This window comes from Girardinichthys multiradiatus, chromosome 7, assembly GCF_021462225.1.
Source record: "Girardinichthys multiradiatus isolate DD_20200921_A chromosome 7, DD_fGirMul_XY1, whole genome shotgun sequence".
NCBI lineage: Eukaryota > Metazoa > Chordata > Actinopteri > Cyprinodontiformes > Goodeidae > Girardinichthys > Girardinichthys multiradiatus.
In genome coordinates, this window is record NC_061800.1 from 46479321 (window position 1) to 46496655 (window position 17335).

The 17335-nt window shown below is 39.1% G+C and overlaps 1 protein-coding gene across 15 annotated transcripts in view; it reads left to right on the forward strand.

The window, feature by feature from the left end:
* The window catches only part of LOC124871305 (poly(rC)-binding protein 3), a 103153-nt gene that overhangs the window by 64488 nt on the left and 21330 nt on the right, over positions 1-17335 (forward strand). For all 15 annotated transcript variants that reach the window (XM_047370534.1, XM_047370530.1, XM_047370531.1 and 12 more), the window contains exons 6-11: positions 6322-6478; positions 6798-6821; positions 6915-6947; positions 8170-8286; positions 10845-10976; positions 15983-16111. In XM_047370534.1, the coding sequence (XP_047226490.1) occupies positions 6404-6478; positions 6798-6821; positions 6915-6947; positions 8170-8286; positions 10845-10976; positions 15983-16111 (510 nt within the window). In that variant the 5' untranslated portion in view covers positions 6322-6403. The remainder of the gene's footprint in view (positions 1-6321; positions 6479-6797; positions 6822-6914; positions 6948-8169; positions 8287-10844; positions 10977-15982; positions 16112-17335) is intronic.

Here is a 17335-nt window from a genome sequence, read left to right on the forward strand (position 1 = left end):
AAAAAATCATGTGATTTTTTTGTTTCTTTTGTTACTGCAGTGTTACTTTTTGCTGTCTTAAGGCAGGAGATGGTGCATACAGTATCTTCACTGAGATTAAGATGTTTTTCATGTGATTTTATGGTCTAATGGAGAAAAAGCAGACACCAACAGCTTAAATAAAAACCTCCAAGCTAATGCTGCGTGGCAAGAGAACAATGAAAACAGGCATTGGCTTGTTATTGTAATTTTAGCTGAGATCTCAGTCAGGCCAACTGATTGGACATGGCAGGTTCAGCCTGGTTGTAGGACACATAGAGACACATGGGGGTGGAGAGTGGGCAGAAATCCAGCTTAGACCCAAAATTGCTCCAGAAAAGCCCTCATCGTCACATGTAGCCAAGGAGATTCATTCCCTTCAGCTTGTCAACATTTCATCGAGGCTTTAGGAGATTTCTGAGAGAAAATCGCATTCTGCTGTGGGTGATGGTGGTGATAATGGGCCTCATTTTATATTTAACTTCACAGAAATGATCACTGTGCCACTGGTACAGAATCACTACAACTGCAACTCAGATATTGCAGCAATGATCCAATAATTACATCCCTTCATCTCACAGATACTTTACTCACCTCGGCATGCTGGATGTTTCAAAATGAAAGAGAAACATGACATACAGCAAGGTGGTGGCACTACAAGCAAGCATTACTTACTTCCCGTTTAATTTCGGGTAATAATTATCACGGCGCATTTACTCATGATTCTCAGACTCTAAGCTTAAACCTAAATATGAAAAAATAAAATGGAACCAAATGGTGAAATCAGAGTAAAGCTCCCTGTCCTGATACAGTTGAACACTGTGAAGTCCACACCCATGATTCTAGTGAACATGCAGTGTTCAGAATGGGAGTGCATCAAAAGCAATGCACATCCTTCAGAGACGATACGGATGACCCTACGCATCACCACCATTATTGGGCCATCGTAACGTCTCTTTGGTTGAAATACACAATATACACTGCACATTATGACTGCTTGGACTTATGCAAACCCATAATGGGACCCCTGTCCAAATGCATCAGTTGCTGGCAATGCTGTTTTAGATGCCTACATAGCATCTTCTGCGTCTTATGAGACCTCTCCTGTTAGCTGCGGAAATGTTTTTCTCAGTGATTGTTTTTTTAAAGTTAGTTATTTTGGAATATTAAGGAAAGCGTTTGTTGCTAATTTAATTGCTTGTTTTTTATTGATTGCATTGCTTTTTATTCAAATCTGTGGGTAAAAATCGAGTGCTAATGTTCCTTGCTTATCTGCTGCATGGAGTAAAATGTTTATTTGTTGAAGCTATCAGCTCCAGTTTAAAAAAAAGGGAAACATATTAGGTATATTAGAGAAAAAGCAATTATATTTATATTTGATAATAAACATTTGTTGTTGGAAATGTGAATAGTTCTTTCTAAATTAGACGTTTTGACAGTGATATGAAAATAAATGAACCACAAAAACCCACTTTCAGTACCATCCTTCATCTTGTGGCCAGTCAGACAGGAAATAGCAAGTTTCCTGCATGACATTGCAAACAAGGACACTTCAGAACATTGGGTCTGTTTCCATTTTTTTACATAACCTATTCTAGGAAAAGTTATCACTAATCATTGTGCTTCAAATCCATCCAAACATCAGCTTTAGTAATCATTGTAGCTCTAATCTAACAGTAATTTGTATAGAAAAGCTTGCTAAATTTCTCCTGATCACAGTAGGAACCCCTGGATTTGTTTCAATAACACCAACATGAATAAAAAGAGCAGATCCATGTGTGAAAAGAGCCTGAGTAATTATCTGAATCAGGAGCTTTTTAACACATTTGGTTGCAGCACCATTTTTTTGGGAAAAGCACGAGATCATTAAGCCTGGAACAAACCTGACATATTTATATTAAATCTTTTTCAGCCTTCACTATCGCTGTTGTCCACGTGCTTCTCGTTACTTTAGTACCACAGAGAGGTAAAGACGTCAGACAATCACAAAACAAAACATGAATCAGGCTGGAGGATAAAAATCACATCTTTTCCTCTGAATATTTGTTTACAAGACAACAGTTGAATGAAACTTGTTCTGTCCTCCATCAGCTTTGGTTTCACTGCATTTAACTGTTGCTGATAGGAGAGGTTGGGTCCAGTTTGATGGTTCTGTTTGTTGTTGATCTCCACAAGGATGACTCGTTCATTCTGTGAAAATGTTGGAATCAACTTATGTACATAATTATTAGGAATACATTAAATAGTTTCAGCTTTGCCACATTTCATGAATTTGAAACTGATATAATGCTTCTATGATGGAGTTGAGATGCTGGTGGATTTTGTTAATTCTGTGTGAACGTCCCTTCTTGGAGAAATGGACCAGTCATATTCTCCCGCTAAGTAACATGTTCTGTTCCTTGAAAAAATTATCTGTTTGCTTTATAGTCTTTGATTGTAGAGCTGAGTTGGATGCTGTCGGGGGTGATGTCTTATTTTCTGTATCTGAAGTTGAATTTTCAAGCTTTTGAGACATCTTTGCACACTCCCGCTCCATTCCTAGGTCCTTGGTCCTTGGTAACAAGCTGTCGTAGATTCTCAATTATCCAGGACATGAAAACCCTAAGTGCTTATGAAGAAGTTAACTGGACCTTTTCTACTCTTATTTTTTGATTCACTGAGCTGCTACCATAGGTTACACCTTGGTAAGGCCATTTCATGCATGTACGGTCTGCACAAGGAAGGAGCACCAATGAGATGCCTCATCACCATCGTCAACTAAGTTACCAACAACATTGGTAAACATCTGGGTGCTGTTTTAGCTCCACTGATAAGTAATGCGCCACATCACATACAGAACTCTGTAGATTTTGACAGCATTGCCAGGCAACCGAAACCGGATTCAAGAGAAACACTTTCATCATTTCATGTCACTTCCCTTTTTACCTGTATCCTGACACTGGAAGCAGTGGAAACTGTCAGAAAACACCTCGAAGAAGACAAACATCTACAAGACAGGACCAAATGCACCCAGGTCAGATTTGCACTCTGTTGGATTTCTGTCGCTCCACCACATACTTTAAATACAAGGACAGCTTCTCACCCATTGTGGCTGACTATAACTTATTAGACTGTTACTTTTAATCATGTTCAGAACTGAAGAAGTCTTTAAATGAGAGGTGAAACATCTTCAATAAGACGCAGAAGCCCAGTTGCCTTCTAACTAAGCACTTAAGACTCCTACATATTGGGGCTTACTTGATTGTGCGGACGTCTGTGCGTACTCAAGGCAGACTCAAAGCGGACGCCCGCCGGACATGTCCGCACAAGGCAGAATTTTTACAACCACGTATGTGGTGTCACATTAAATATAGGAAATTGGTAAGCTCAACTATAAAACCTAAAACGTCCGCGGACACAGTCTGCGCCGCTCACAGTGCGCCCGACTGAATTTGAAACTGATATAATGCTTCTATGATGGAGTTGAGATGAATTTCCTTCAGAAGCATTTGTAACTTTTCCATAGTTGAGTGCTGGAGGTGATCACCCATCTACTGAATAAAGAGTATGTCCTTGTCTCCAAGCAGCTTGAATAATTGCTTCTGTTATTCCCCAGAAAACATGTGCATGTTGGGGCCTGTGTGCCTAAAAATTGGCTGGTAAATTGAGCTTGGATGGGAAACATTTCAGCCCAGTGTCAACTGCCAAATTAAGCCCATCTTTAGGTGCAGCAGTGTGCAACGCTCCAAAGTCATCCCTCTACTGCTTTTAAGTGAGACTGGAAGGAAGTGAGTTTCTTGAAGTGGTCTTTATCAAACATTAAATGCTATTTTATCCTCAACAAGGTCATTCTCAAAGAGATGTTAACTAAAAAACTACCTATGTACAATCATGAATAATCACATTAAATACTCAGCTCTTTTAAAAGAAACTTTTAGTTCTAATTTTTATTCTTTAATATATCTCAGAAAAATAAATGTATTTAACTTCAAAGAAATTGTAAAATGAACCTTGTTTTATTAATTAAACAAAAATTATCAACAGGGAATGAAGAATTACACCCTACTCCTTAGTAGCTAAGGAGTATGGTTTTAAGATCTGGACTTTAATTTGGATTTCATATTTTCTACTTCTCAGCCCCTCCTTTGTGGATTTACTGGTATTTACTGGTATGCAGTAGATCTCTTTAAATCTTGTACCAGACTCATAAATTGCTGCAATGTTCTTTCTGAAGGTCTCAGACAGCTTTTTGGATCTCACCATGGTTTTCACTCTCACTTCAACAGGAGCACCCAACTAACTGTTGAATGTAAAAACAGGACAAACCTTTCAAATTCTGAGTAACAATGTTTCCATCTGGTGCACCCGATGTGATGCACTGATGTGAGAATAAACATGGGGGTGTCCTAATTTATTACTGCCCAGAACTTGCAGTTAAAAAAAGATTTAGATAGTATTTTTTTTCTTTTTTATAGTTAATTTATAGTTTTATTTCTTAGCGTAAATAAATAAATATGAAATGTCCATACATAGACTGCTGGAGATAGGAACCAGCTCCACCGTGACCCACTATGGAATAAGCGGTAGAAAATGACTGACTGACTGATGTCCAAATACTTTAGAAATATCCACAAACTACGTCCTGTTTCATTTCTGCCTTTTCTTAAAGAGATGCACTCAGATATTGTTAATCATTTCTTTATTTTGTTCTAAATTTGCAGAGAACTACTGCCTGGTCCGATTTAAAAGCTGAATTGAATATGGGTGAAAAACTGTACAAAGCAAAACCTAAAAAGAACTCCACCAAGCCTGGGAACCATCTATCAAATATGTAAGAGCGTATCTGGAAACTCAGACTGCTTGGAAGGAAAATGTAGAGAAATTGGTTTGTCATTAACTTTTGTCTCTTCTGGTCTTATCTTGGTAAATCCATCTGAACTAGGACATGATGTTGGTGCAGCTTCCTGTGTTGGTCCTAGTTGATCTTTCTAAATAAGACACAGGGTTTCCTAAATGGGCAGAAGAGATGTGGCCCATTTCTGTCCTGCTGAGAGTGAAGACACTGGTCTTTTCCATTGGAAGAAGTCAGCTGAGATGGTTTGATGATCTTCTTCTCCTTTTGGAGGTTCTTCAAGTCGATCCTTCTGGGTAATGGTCCTGGAGCATCCCTGGAACTTGCTGGAGGGATTACATGTCTCTTTTTACCAGCAAATGCTTCAAAATGGGCCAGAGAGTGTCACTGGGCACCTGGATGTCTGGGCTTCTCTTTTGGGCCTTTTTACATCGGCTGACCACCTTCAGAGAACTTGACAAACATGGGTGCAACCCATCCATTATCTTGCAGGAGTAAAAAGTCATTCTCGGATCTTCTCCTATTCAGAAATGGATGGTGGAATGGAATAGGGAAGCATTCATTGATAAAGAACTCATTATCGTTCTGCAAAAGCCCTCTTACACATCTTCTAGAAGGAAAAGGAAACCTGTTGACGATCCATTCTTGAGCTATTCACGTCCCCGGTCATTATCCAGAGAGGTGCTGCAAAACCATTATCCAAGTAGCTGATGCACTCCTAACAATGTCTCCTCATCTGTTTTCCTGGAAGAATATTGTTCTGTTTGTTTAAGAAAGCCACAATAAACAGTGTCTAGCTGAAAATTATAACCTGTAGCTTAATGCTGTGGTGTTCCAATAAAAGCAGAAAGGATGAAGAGAGTACCCTGCAGCGGGACTGAAACAAGGTGGATGATTATATCATACTGCTGTGAAGGCTGCACATTACCATTTCAACCATGTTCTCCCAGCGAAAGAAGCACAACTCACGCCAGGGGGATACAAGCAAATGAGAATATTGAAATGATTCACAATCAGTGAGCCTTTATAACACATGGAGACATTTGACTTAGTTTAAATGTTGGTCCCAACATTAGTGACAAAGAGATTCCTTTATTTTTTTCAGTAAAGACATTTCCCCAGTCTAAAATAAGCCTTATACTTAAAACTGGAACACTAGAACACCTTAAAACACACCTGAGATAAAAAAAAAAGGCTCGGTGCACCATCTTTGTGAAAAATAAAAAGTGATGAATCAGATTTAAAAGCTTTGTGATATTTTTAAATGTTCATATCTGTTCTTCAGGCATGTAGAAGAAGTATTTGGTGAATTCATAAAAGTAACATTTCTCAGAAAATTCCCTAAAATATTTCAATTTAGAGTGTTATGTTAGAGTTCTAATTAAATATTTTTTTGTTTTTCTGATAATTCTCAAACAGTTATGCACATAGACCAGCGTTGATGTGTTTTTACGTGATGTTGGGTCCGACAGGTGACTGGCTGGCTGTAATATCTCTGTACTCCATCTTCCACTGAGGACATTCAAGGGCAGAGCCATTCCCACTTCTCTCAGCATGGAGAACACCAAAGTCCAGTCAGAGGGTGGGCTGAATGTCACCCTGACCATCCGCCTCCTGATGCATGGAAAAGTAAGAAAAACCCTGGATGTGGGGAATGGTGATAAATCAGAGTGGGGCATCAGACCCTTACAGACTTTTACAGTAAAATGGGACATTTTATTAATTTCTCTGGAATGGGGGACAACAGCAAGGAAACAAACTTTTTAAATAACATCTGAATTGTAGCAGATTGTAGAATGGGTGCAGGAGCACTGGAGCTACTTGTAGATGTTAGTTACTTTTGATTTTGGACAACCAATGCAAGCTTACTTTAAATAGACCATATAATACAGTAAATACTGATTAGATATTGTATCTGTAAAACTCTACGATGATATTTTTCTTGCAGGAGGTGGGGAGTATAATCGGTAAGGTGCGTATTCCTGTTCACATCCGGAAAATTAGACGTCTCAAAGAAATACTGATTTATGCTCAAATGTTTTTTATTTGGTTTCTTTTTTTACAGAAAGGAGAAACTGTGAAAAAGATGCGAGAAGAGGTGAGTTTCCATAAGATGAATCAACATTTACTGAATTAAATGTTAGTAATTAAATTAATGGCTCCTTGAAGCTATAAATGTGAAAGATGTGAAAAGCTTGTTTCTGAATTATCACCTGTGCTTGGTCTTCTTTTTCAAATAATCCCACTGAGCTAAAACATCCTCCTTATTGTAGCTAACATTTCTGAACATTGCAGCTTGAAGCACACACATGGAGTCTCCTAGCTTAATGCTGAGCTCTGATTGGTTGACAGATCTTGTCATAACCTTTATGATCACAAAATCTCTAACTTATAAGAAATATATGATTGGTTGGTGAATTCATGGCAGATCTCTTCTAGAGTAAGTATCATTTTGTTGATGAGCTTCCATTGGGTACACCAGTCACCAAGTTGACAAAGTCCCGTTTTCTGCTTAGCAACAGAGCAGAATGAATTCTGATAGGATGAACGCTGCTCTAGACAGCTTTTGAGTGGTTTTGTTATTTCTTTCGGAAAATTTTAAAATGATACAGATTTTAAATATAATTGCAGGATTTTATTTTTTATTATTATTAGGTCCATTCAAGAAATGCTTTTAAAACATATCAGAGAGGGCTCTGATCGTCCTCTGGTGGGAACATTCAGAAATGAGCACTCAGTTGTAAACTGACTCCTCTGCAATAGCAAAGTTACACACTACATAGTATAGCTGCACACCCGCTTCATATTTCTCAGATGCAAGAAGAAGGTTCTATTCAGAATATGGGTCATGGACAAGTGTCAAGAACTCCCAAAAGAGTCCTGTAAGAACATAATGATGTAATTTTGTTCTTGCTGCCATGCAGAGAGAGAACACATTTCTCTCTTCTTGTTGAGTATACATTGCCCTCTAGGATTTCCATGTCCTGCACTTACATTGGACGTTAGGCCTAGCATGCTAACAGTTGTGGTAGCATGCTAAGAATAGCACAAGCATGATTGTTCAGCTCATTCAGGAGCTCATTACAGTCTGCTGTGAGTGTTCAAATCCATAGTGACACTACACAGTGGATGAAGAGTTTTGCTGAAATTTGGAGCAAAAAATGGCTGTAGGATAATTGAGCAGAAGATTCTATCTTAGCACTGTTATTTCTGTGGTATTGGCTCTTTATATCAGACCTACAGCTAACAACATAATTGTTTTTATTACCATTGATTGTGTTACTGTTTTGTTAAGTTTTCTATATGCGGTTTTATTTCAGAGTGGAGCAAGAATAAACATTTCAGAGGGAAACTGTCCAGAGAGAATCGTCACCATCACTGGACCTACAGACACCATTTTCAAGGCTTTTGCTATGATTGCCTATAAATTTGAGGAGGTATGAATCTGTGGTAGCTTCTAATAATAAATTCACTTTCAGATCCATCTGTCTGGGATTTGTTGGTATATTTTCAGACCTTGTTCATACCTTTATGCCTATTTAAATAAAAGATTAAGAGGATAATTGTGCCTGAAAATATGTTACACATTACTCTAAAACTATTGGGAAATGCACAGAAAAAATAAACATAAGTTCATTTCAAACACATCCTAAGTGCCTAAGTAGAAAGCAACTGGACTTCTCTCATTTGTTGGAGACATTTGACCTTTTATTCAAAATGACAAAATGTGATGGCCTCCCCAGGGTTTAACCCTTAGGAACAAAACTCTGTCAAACACTTTGTCTTTTTCTAGTTTTTGTAGGGAGTCTGTGACCTTCATCTTTTAAGTGCTTGTTGGATCCCTCTTCAGTGCTTCATATGTATCATGCGATAATTAGCAACTTTCCTCGTTTGGGTCCTTGCTGAGGGATGATATTGCCTTCCTCTTCTGAGGTGTGAGGTTTGAAGGAGGTTTAGCAATGGGAAGGGTTGCAGCTTTCATCCCAACTTGCTCTGCTTCTGCCTCAGCAATGTTGCTTTTCCTTATGGCTGACTCTGTGGCAGTTGTAAGGTCTACAACTGGTATTTCTTCTGGTAAGAGGGCAAATTTAAGACCCTTGGCTGAAACGTCTGCCCATCAGACTAATTCCTTGGCCTCGACTTTCCAGGCTGGAAGTCATCTCATCATCTTCTCTGGTAGACTCTGACAATTCCTGTGACACGGATGGGTTTTTGCTGTAATCTAGGGAACTTGCATTGTTGTTCTTTTGGTCTTCTGTTTGGTTGTTTGGATAATTGGGCTTTTTCAATAAAATTACTATGACTGAGGTAGGATGAAGTGCTGAAAGCTGCTGGTGGATTTTGTTAATTCTGTGTGAACGTCCCTTCTTGGAGAAATGGACCAGTCATATTCTCCCGCTAAGTAACATGTTCTGTTCCTTGAAAAAATTATCTGTTTGCTTTATAGTCTTTGATTGTAGAGCTGAGTTGGATGCTGTCGGGGGTGATGTCTTATTTTCTGTATCTGAAGTTGAATTTTCAAGCTTTTGAGACATCTTTGCACACTCCCGCTCCATTCCTAGGTCCTTGGTCCTTGGTAACAAGCTGTCGTAGATTCTCAATTATCCAGGACATGAAAACCCTAAGTGCGTATGAAGAAGTTAACTGGACCTTTTCTACTCTTATTTTTTGATTCACTGAGCTGCTACCATAGGTTACACCTTGGTAAGGCCATTTCATGCATGTACGGTCTGCACAAGGAAGGAGCACCAATGAGATGCCTCATCACCATCGTCAACTAAGTTACCAACAACATTGGTAAACATCTGGGTGCTGTTTTAGCTCCACTGATAAGTAATGCGCCACATCACATACAGAACTCTGTAGATTTTGACAGCATTGCCAGGCAACCGAAACCGGATTCAAGAGAAACACTTTCATAATTTCATGTCACTTCCCTTTTTACCTGTATCCTGACACTGGAAGTAGTGGAAACTGTCAGAAAACACCTCGAAGAAGACAAACATCTACAAGACAGGACCAAATGCACCCAGGTCAGATTTGCACTCTGTTGGATTTCTGTCGCTCCACCACATACTTTAAATACAAGGACAGCTTCTCACCCATTGTGGCTGACTATAACTTATTAGACTGTTACTTTTAATCATGTTCAGAACTGAAGAAGTCTTTAAATGAGAGGTGAAACATCTTCAATAAGACGCAGAAGCCCAGTTGCCTTCTAACTAAGCACTTAAGACTCCTACATATTGGGGCTTACTTGATTGTGCGGACGTCTGTGCGTACTCAAGGCAGACTCAAAGCGGATGCCCGCCGGACATGTCCGCACAAGGCAGAATTTTTACAACCACGTATGTGGTGTCACATTAAATATAGGAAATTGGTAAGCTCAACTATAAAACCTAAAACGTCCGCGGACACAGTCTGCGCCGCTCACAGTGCGCCCGACTACTTGGGAGCCTTACGATTGTCATTTCCTGGTTGACTGAGAATCTACACCAGTCCCCTTAGGTGACTGATTTTCCAAACTGAGATTGCCCACGCAAGGTTTGAGTACTTTATCAAACTCAGAAATATTTTGTTTTGCTTATTTTTAATTTAAACATACAAACCCAATCTCTGGCTCAAATAATAAATAAATAAAAAAGTTTATGGGAGCTGGGAGATTAGCACAAAGGTTGAATTAATTAGTTACCATTCAGCTTTCTTTTTACTGATATCATCTGATACTAAAAATGTGACTGCGGACACAAATTTCTGTGTCGTTAATAATTTATGTGAACAAAAAGGGTGGCTCTAAATGCAAATACACCCACAACAATCCCCCTTTAGCAGGGTTAGAAAAATGAAGGAAGATATTTTTTTATAATGAGTAACAGGGTGTATGTTTTTCAGATGATTTGCTTTGAATGGATGATTTTTACTAATACAATTAAACATCATGAATGTTTGAGGCCACATTACTCCTGCAGAATGAATTATGATCTGTTTTTTCCAGGACATAATCAATTCCATGAGTAACAGCCCAGTCACCAGCAAGCCCCCCGTCACCTTAAGGCTTGTTGTGCCAGCCAGTCAGTGTGGCTCTCTCATCGGGAAGGGAGGCTCCAAAATCAAAGAAATGAGAGAGGTAAATAAACTAAAGTTCATTTGGTGAATTACTGGTGTACGAGTACGAGTACGAGTACGAGAAAAGTAGTGAATTACCTCGTTCTTTGTGCAACACAAACAGGAGGTGGTGCACCAGATTTTAGCCTCTATTCATGTACTAAATATTTTATTAAGCTGAGTAAATAAATCAACAACCTAATTTTTTATTTATTGAGAAGTACTAAAATGCCTGTAATATCCTTGCAGACGCATTAATACCCTGTCAGAAATGTGTTTGACATTTTTCCTGGTCTGTTTTTTAATTTTCAACCAATAACCTTTATTTTGCATATAAAGACTTGCATTAAATGCAACTTTGACTTGAACTAATGTACCAGAATCAGAGCCAGAACGTGGCGCAGTATTAGTGGTGGGCATTTGCTATGACTGACTGGGGCCTGAGAGGACAGGAATGAGCCACAGAAAAACCCAGAAGCACTGGCCCCAGGTGTCCTTTCTATTTAAATGAAAAACAAAGGGAGAACATATAGTTAAGGGCAGCAACATCTCTGTGAGGGACTAGTTTATAAAATATGAGATATCCAAAACACGGAAGCATCAGGCCTGCTGCACCTTCTGTAGAAAGAAGAAAACTGAGCGAAAACACAAAATTAATGGCAGCAATAACTTTAGATAATTCCTTATTGTTACTGTTTATGTATTTGGCAGATCCTTTTATCCAAAGCAACTTAAAAATAAGGATATAACGAGGCAATTAACATCAAAGCTAACAATAGGCTAACAATTGGAGAGTAGTAAGAGATAGTAACAAAGTGAGAATAAGTGGTTGGTATGTTACCCAGCAACCTAGGCCTCTAACAGCATAACTATACCTCAAGGTAGTTTAAGGTAACGTAAGCCACTCAAAAAAATAAATTGTCCGTTGGTAAATTAACAGAACCTTACAGGCAACAAATATTCAGGAGCTATTGTATTTAAATTTGCAGTGAAATTAATGTTGAACTGCTGTTCAGTAGACCATCAGTACAGTGCATCTAATTGCATTTTTTACTGCTAAATTAAATGACAGTGATTTTTGGGCCACCTCCTGAAAAAAATACTATACAAATCGCCATAAAGGATTAACATGATTCCTGTTATCATTCTATGACACAGCCTTGTACATTTATCATTTAAAAATTACCAAATAAAATTACCTAATTTAAAATGAAAAAAAAGACAGACAAACTAGCTACATAGAAAACATTTATTGTGCTATTTTCACAATAATCCATTTGGAAATTAAGAGTAAAATGTTACATGGCAATAAAAAACAAAGACAATCAGAAAATCAGGTAGGCTTCAGTGAAAATGCATTCTTCCAAGAGGAGTAATTACTAGTGGCTGCATAAATAGATAACAGAGTTGAATGACAACTAAAGATAAGAATGTTTTTATATCATTAAACGGCATTTTGATTGTGTTGCCTGTTGAAAAATTAAGCAAGTTACATGCTTAACAAATACACAGCATGACAAAAATAGAGATGACTACACTAAAGGCCTTTTAGACATATATATTCTGAGTTTAGAATATATAACATTTGTTTTCCAAATAATTATATTTTACCTAAACATCCTAAAGTTTGAAAACAACAGCCTCAATTTTGAGACCCATTTATGCAAAAAAATTATTGGATTGTCCTGTAGAAAACATAAAGAAATCAGCAAGTCTCACTTAAATAAATGACTGATTAATAAAACTAATGTCTATCTGACCTGACCTGAAAGTATGGTACAGTACCAACATTCTCACCTCCCTTTGCTAAAGGTTCCAGTTAACGTGCTGTAGTTCCTGTATGAATAAAATACAAACCTGATGTTGCACAATATTAAAATAAACACGGTTTGTCGGCTTTTTTCCCTAGGCCTGCTTTACGCAGGGGCAAAACAACAAACGCTTGGCCCCCTCAAATCAATTCTCAATCACAAGCCCTCGCCTTGCCTCTCCCAAAATATAGTTGCGCATACTTGTCTTCGCGGACAGTTTGTGCAAAACTCAATTTTTACGACTGCGCACGCGCTGTCACACAATAACCACATATGCTTAACATTATAGCGCTGCTGAAGACATTACATGGCGTCTGGCCTGATGTTTCTTTATGTTGCCTACATGTTTCATTCTCATGAAATCCATGATTTGAAAGCTTTTGTCCAGCTGTTGACTGATGTTTGTCAGATTTAATGATGAGACAAAGAGGAGGAGATCTGCAAACCAGACAAATTAGACAATTTCACTCATTTCACTTCATTATTTTGTTAAAGCCTGAAGAATAAAAGAAAACGCATGGCTACAATCATTTTTCTGAATGTATAGTAACTCACAATAAAGTATTGATAATAGGAACAAACATTCAGTATTTTAGAATTACAGCATGTTGCCCTAAACTCTTTTCTGTGTAGTTAAAAGTCACTTTAACTGTAGGAGTTCTTTTCATGCAAACATTTCTATTCTAACAGCTGAGGAATCATGTTGCTGGGTAGTTAACATTACAGGCTAATATACAGGGGTTGGACAATGAAACTGAAACACCTGTCATTTTAGTGTGGGAGGTTTCATGGCTAAATTGGACCAGCCTGGTAGCCAGTCTTCATTGATTGCACATTGCACCAGTAAGACCAGAGTGTGAAGGTTCAATTAGCAGGGTAAGAGCACAGTTTTGCTCAAAATATTGAAATGTACACAACATTATGGGTGACATACCAGAGTTCAAAAGAGGACAAATTGTTGGTGCACGTCTTGCTGGTGCATCTGTGACCAAGACAGCAAGTCTTTGTGATGTATCAAGAGCCACGGTATCCAGGGCAATGTCAGCATACCACCAAGAAGGACGAACCACGTCCAACAGGATTAACTGTGGACACAAGAGGAAGCTGTCTGAAAGGGATGTTCGGGTGCTAACCCGGATTGTATCCAAAAAACATAAAACCACGGCTGCCCAAATCACGGCAGAATTAAATGTGCACCTCAACTCTCCTGTTTCCACCAGAACTGTCCGTCAAGAGCTCCACAGGGTCAATATACACGGCCAGGCTGCTATAGCCAAACCTTTGGTCACTCATGCCAATGCCAAACGTCGGTTTCAATGGTGCAAGGAGCGCAAATCTTGGGCTGTGGACAATGTGAAACATGTATTGTTCTCTGATGAGTCCACCTTTACTGTTTTCCCCACATCCGGGAGAGTTACGGTGTGGAGAAGCCCCAAAGAAGCGTACCACCCAGACTGTTGCATGCCCAGAGTGAAGCATGGGGGTGGATCAGTGATGGTTTGGGCTGCCATATCATGGCATTCCCTTGGCCCAATACTTGTGCTAGATGGGCGCGTCACTGCCAAGGACTACCGAACCATTCTTGAGGACCAAGTGCATCCAATGGTTCAAACATTGTATCCTGAAGGCGGTGCCGTGTATCAGGATGACAATGCACCAATACACACAGCAAGACTGGTGAAAGATTGGTTTGATGAACATGAAAGTGAAGTTGAACATCTCCCATGGCCTGCACAGTCACCAGATCTAAATATTATTGTGCCACTTTGGGGTGTTTTGGAGGAGCGAGTCAGGAAACGTTTTCCTCCACCAGTATCACGTAGTGACCTGGCCACTATCCTGCAAGAAGAATGGCTTAAAATCCCTCTGACCACTGTGCAGGACTTGTATATGTCATTCCCAAGATGAATTGACACTGTATTGGCCGCAAAAGGAGGTCCTACACCATACTAATAAATTATTGTGGTCTAAAATCAGGTGTTTCAGTTTCATCGTCCAAACCCTGTATGTTGAAAGCTAAATATAATGCTCTATGATATAGAAATTATAAATAGATAGGAAAATGTTACTTAGCTGTCTGTTTGATTTATTAGCATAATAATAGACCCAATGTTAACATTAACTACTTAAAGTAGGTGTGCGATTTGAAATGGAAGGCAGGTCTTAAATTGATACATGAGTTATATTGATATGGGTAATGGGTTAGTATTAGTGTAATGTTGCAACTCTGTCAGAAAACAGTCAAATACTGTTTACTGTTTTCTCACCTGGTTCAACTCTTTGTTTTTCATTAGAAACTCTGCTGGCATGTAGAGGGGAGGCCCAAAACCAAGCAGAACTTTCTTGGTTTTGTAAAAAATTCCACGTTACTGTGGACATGGCTGAAGAGACCAGAGAAACATCAGAGGGTAGTGTGGGTGTTATGGTGAATAACTGCATTATGCCCATGTTCAGCCTTTAGTTGGTTATACCAATTGGAAGTCAGTGAAGAGATACATAGAGTAAAGATCCAGCTGGCAATCCTAATATGTGTGAACAGTTTCTGGAAGTGACACTAAAAAAAACAGATGCTTGAGGCAAAGTCAGAACTGTTCATTCTTTCTGAGCCCTGCAACCATGTTTGGCAATTATCTTCAGAACAGTCCTTTAATATCTGAGCTATTCATGCCTACATGATAATGATGGGCCCTCTAGTTGAAAACTAATTTTTCACAGTGCAAGACTGACAAGGAAAAAACAATCCAGCACCCTCTGAGGAGGCTAAGTGACAGCCAAGAAGCCAATAACATTTCCCGCCCAATAAACATGTTGGAGACAAGCTTTGCTGTTGTTGTCAGAGTGTGGGGGTGGGGGGGTTTGTTTTCCTGCTGCCCTCAGGTTAATGTCAGCAGATGGGACCTGAGAAATGCCATGCGGGGGGGTCTGGTGCCAAACAGAACGTCCTCAAGCCAGGATGTTGTTATCCCAGATGGACATGTCTCAGCTGGGGGAAATATCAAAAATTAGGCCAGTCTAAACATCTTAATTAGTTCAATTAACTCAGAAGCCACTAAACAAATATCCACCCTGCACTTGGAGGAACTGCTTGACAGATGCGATCAGTTTGTTTCCCTGCAAAAGTCAGTCACTGTTCTCCTGCGTGCAGCTCAGCCGGTTCGGTTGGTGTTACAGTTCACCTGCAAGCATTCATCTCTCACAGTCTCCTCTTCTTTTCCAGTCTACAGGGGCCCAGGTTCAGGTGGCGGGGGACATGCTTCCTAACTCCACTGAGCGTGCTGTGACAATCTCGGGAACCCCAGAAGCCATCATCCAGTGTGTCAAACAGATCTGTGTGGTCATGCTGGAGGTAAAGTCTGAGCACTTCTCAGAAAAAACCTTAACCTCAGATGCAACTTCAAACATCTCTGAAGAGCCTAAATGTCATTTTGAGTCACACTGTGGTCCATCACATCTCTGAAGAATATTCAGCAAATTTGGCGCTTTACAGCTGAGAAATAAAAGTAGCTTTGTAGTCTCCTATAAGCTCATAACACTGATTTCATTTTCCGCTTTGATGGTCCAAACACAAAACTAAGAAAAAACAGAAACTTGACTATGTATAGCTATTCAACCAACCTCCCTTAAAGCTAGTATTTTACAGATAAACCTGAGGGGCTTCCAGGATCTCAGTCATCTTTGTCTCATCTGAAATTTTATTGAAGGTTAGACTGCTCCTGCTACATCAGGATGGGTGGGTTCTGTTCAGAACAGGTTGTTTTTAACCCAGTCACTTCATGTTTAACAGAAAAGCAGATTAGTGCTGCATGATGTCTGTTAACGAGGTTGTTTCTGCTCATCAATCAGGGATGGTTTATAAGGTCATTTCAAAAACAATCAGGAGTCCATCAAGATTATTCACAACAGGGAAACATTTAAGAAAGCTCCCAATCACAAAGACCTCACTTAACTGTGAAGCACGGTGGTAGAGGGCTGATGATATCGGTTTGTTTTGCAGCTTGCAGTCACTGAGTGGACAAGAACTCATCTGTATTATTGAGTCAAATGTGGGTCTATCTATATACATCTGCTAATTTAGAACAGAACGGCTGAAAAAGACAAACATCAGGGTGTTGCAATGGCCCAGTCAAAGTCTAGACCTTCACAAAGCTTTGCTGAAACAAATGTCTGCAAACCTCAGCAACCTGAAGAAATGTTGAAAAGAAGAAGTATGAGACTGATAAAATCTGCTAAAGCTCAAACATGGGATGTACTTAGTTTTTCACATCCAGCTTTTTCATTTCTACTTTGCCTTTGTTTAAAAAATAATAGCAGTGGGGAGTTTGATGTGTTACACATCAACAACATTTCTAATACCTCAAAAGACCATCAAATAATTTGTCTAAATACATCAAAATGAAAGAGAGTGTACTTATTTTTTCCATCGCTGTGGAATAGAGGAAATGTGTTAAAAATGAAAGGTCATACTAGAAAAAGCAAAAAGCTGTCCCTGGCCCAGTGAACTCAGAACTTATAGTCTAAAAACTATTAGCTTTTCATTTTTGGTATTTATTTATCAGAACCAGTTTCCAGA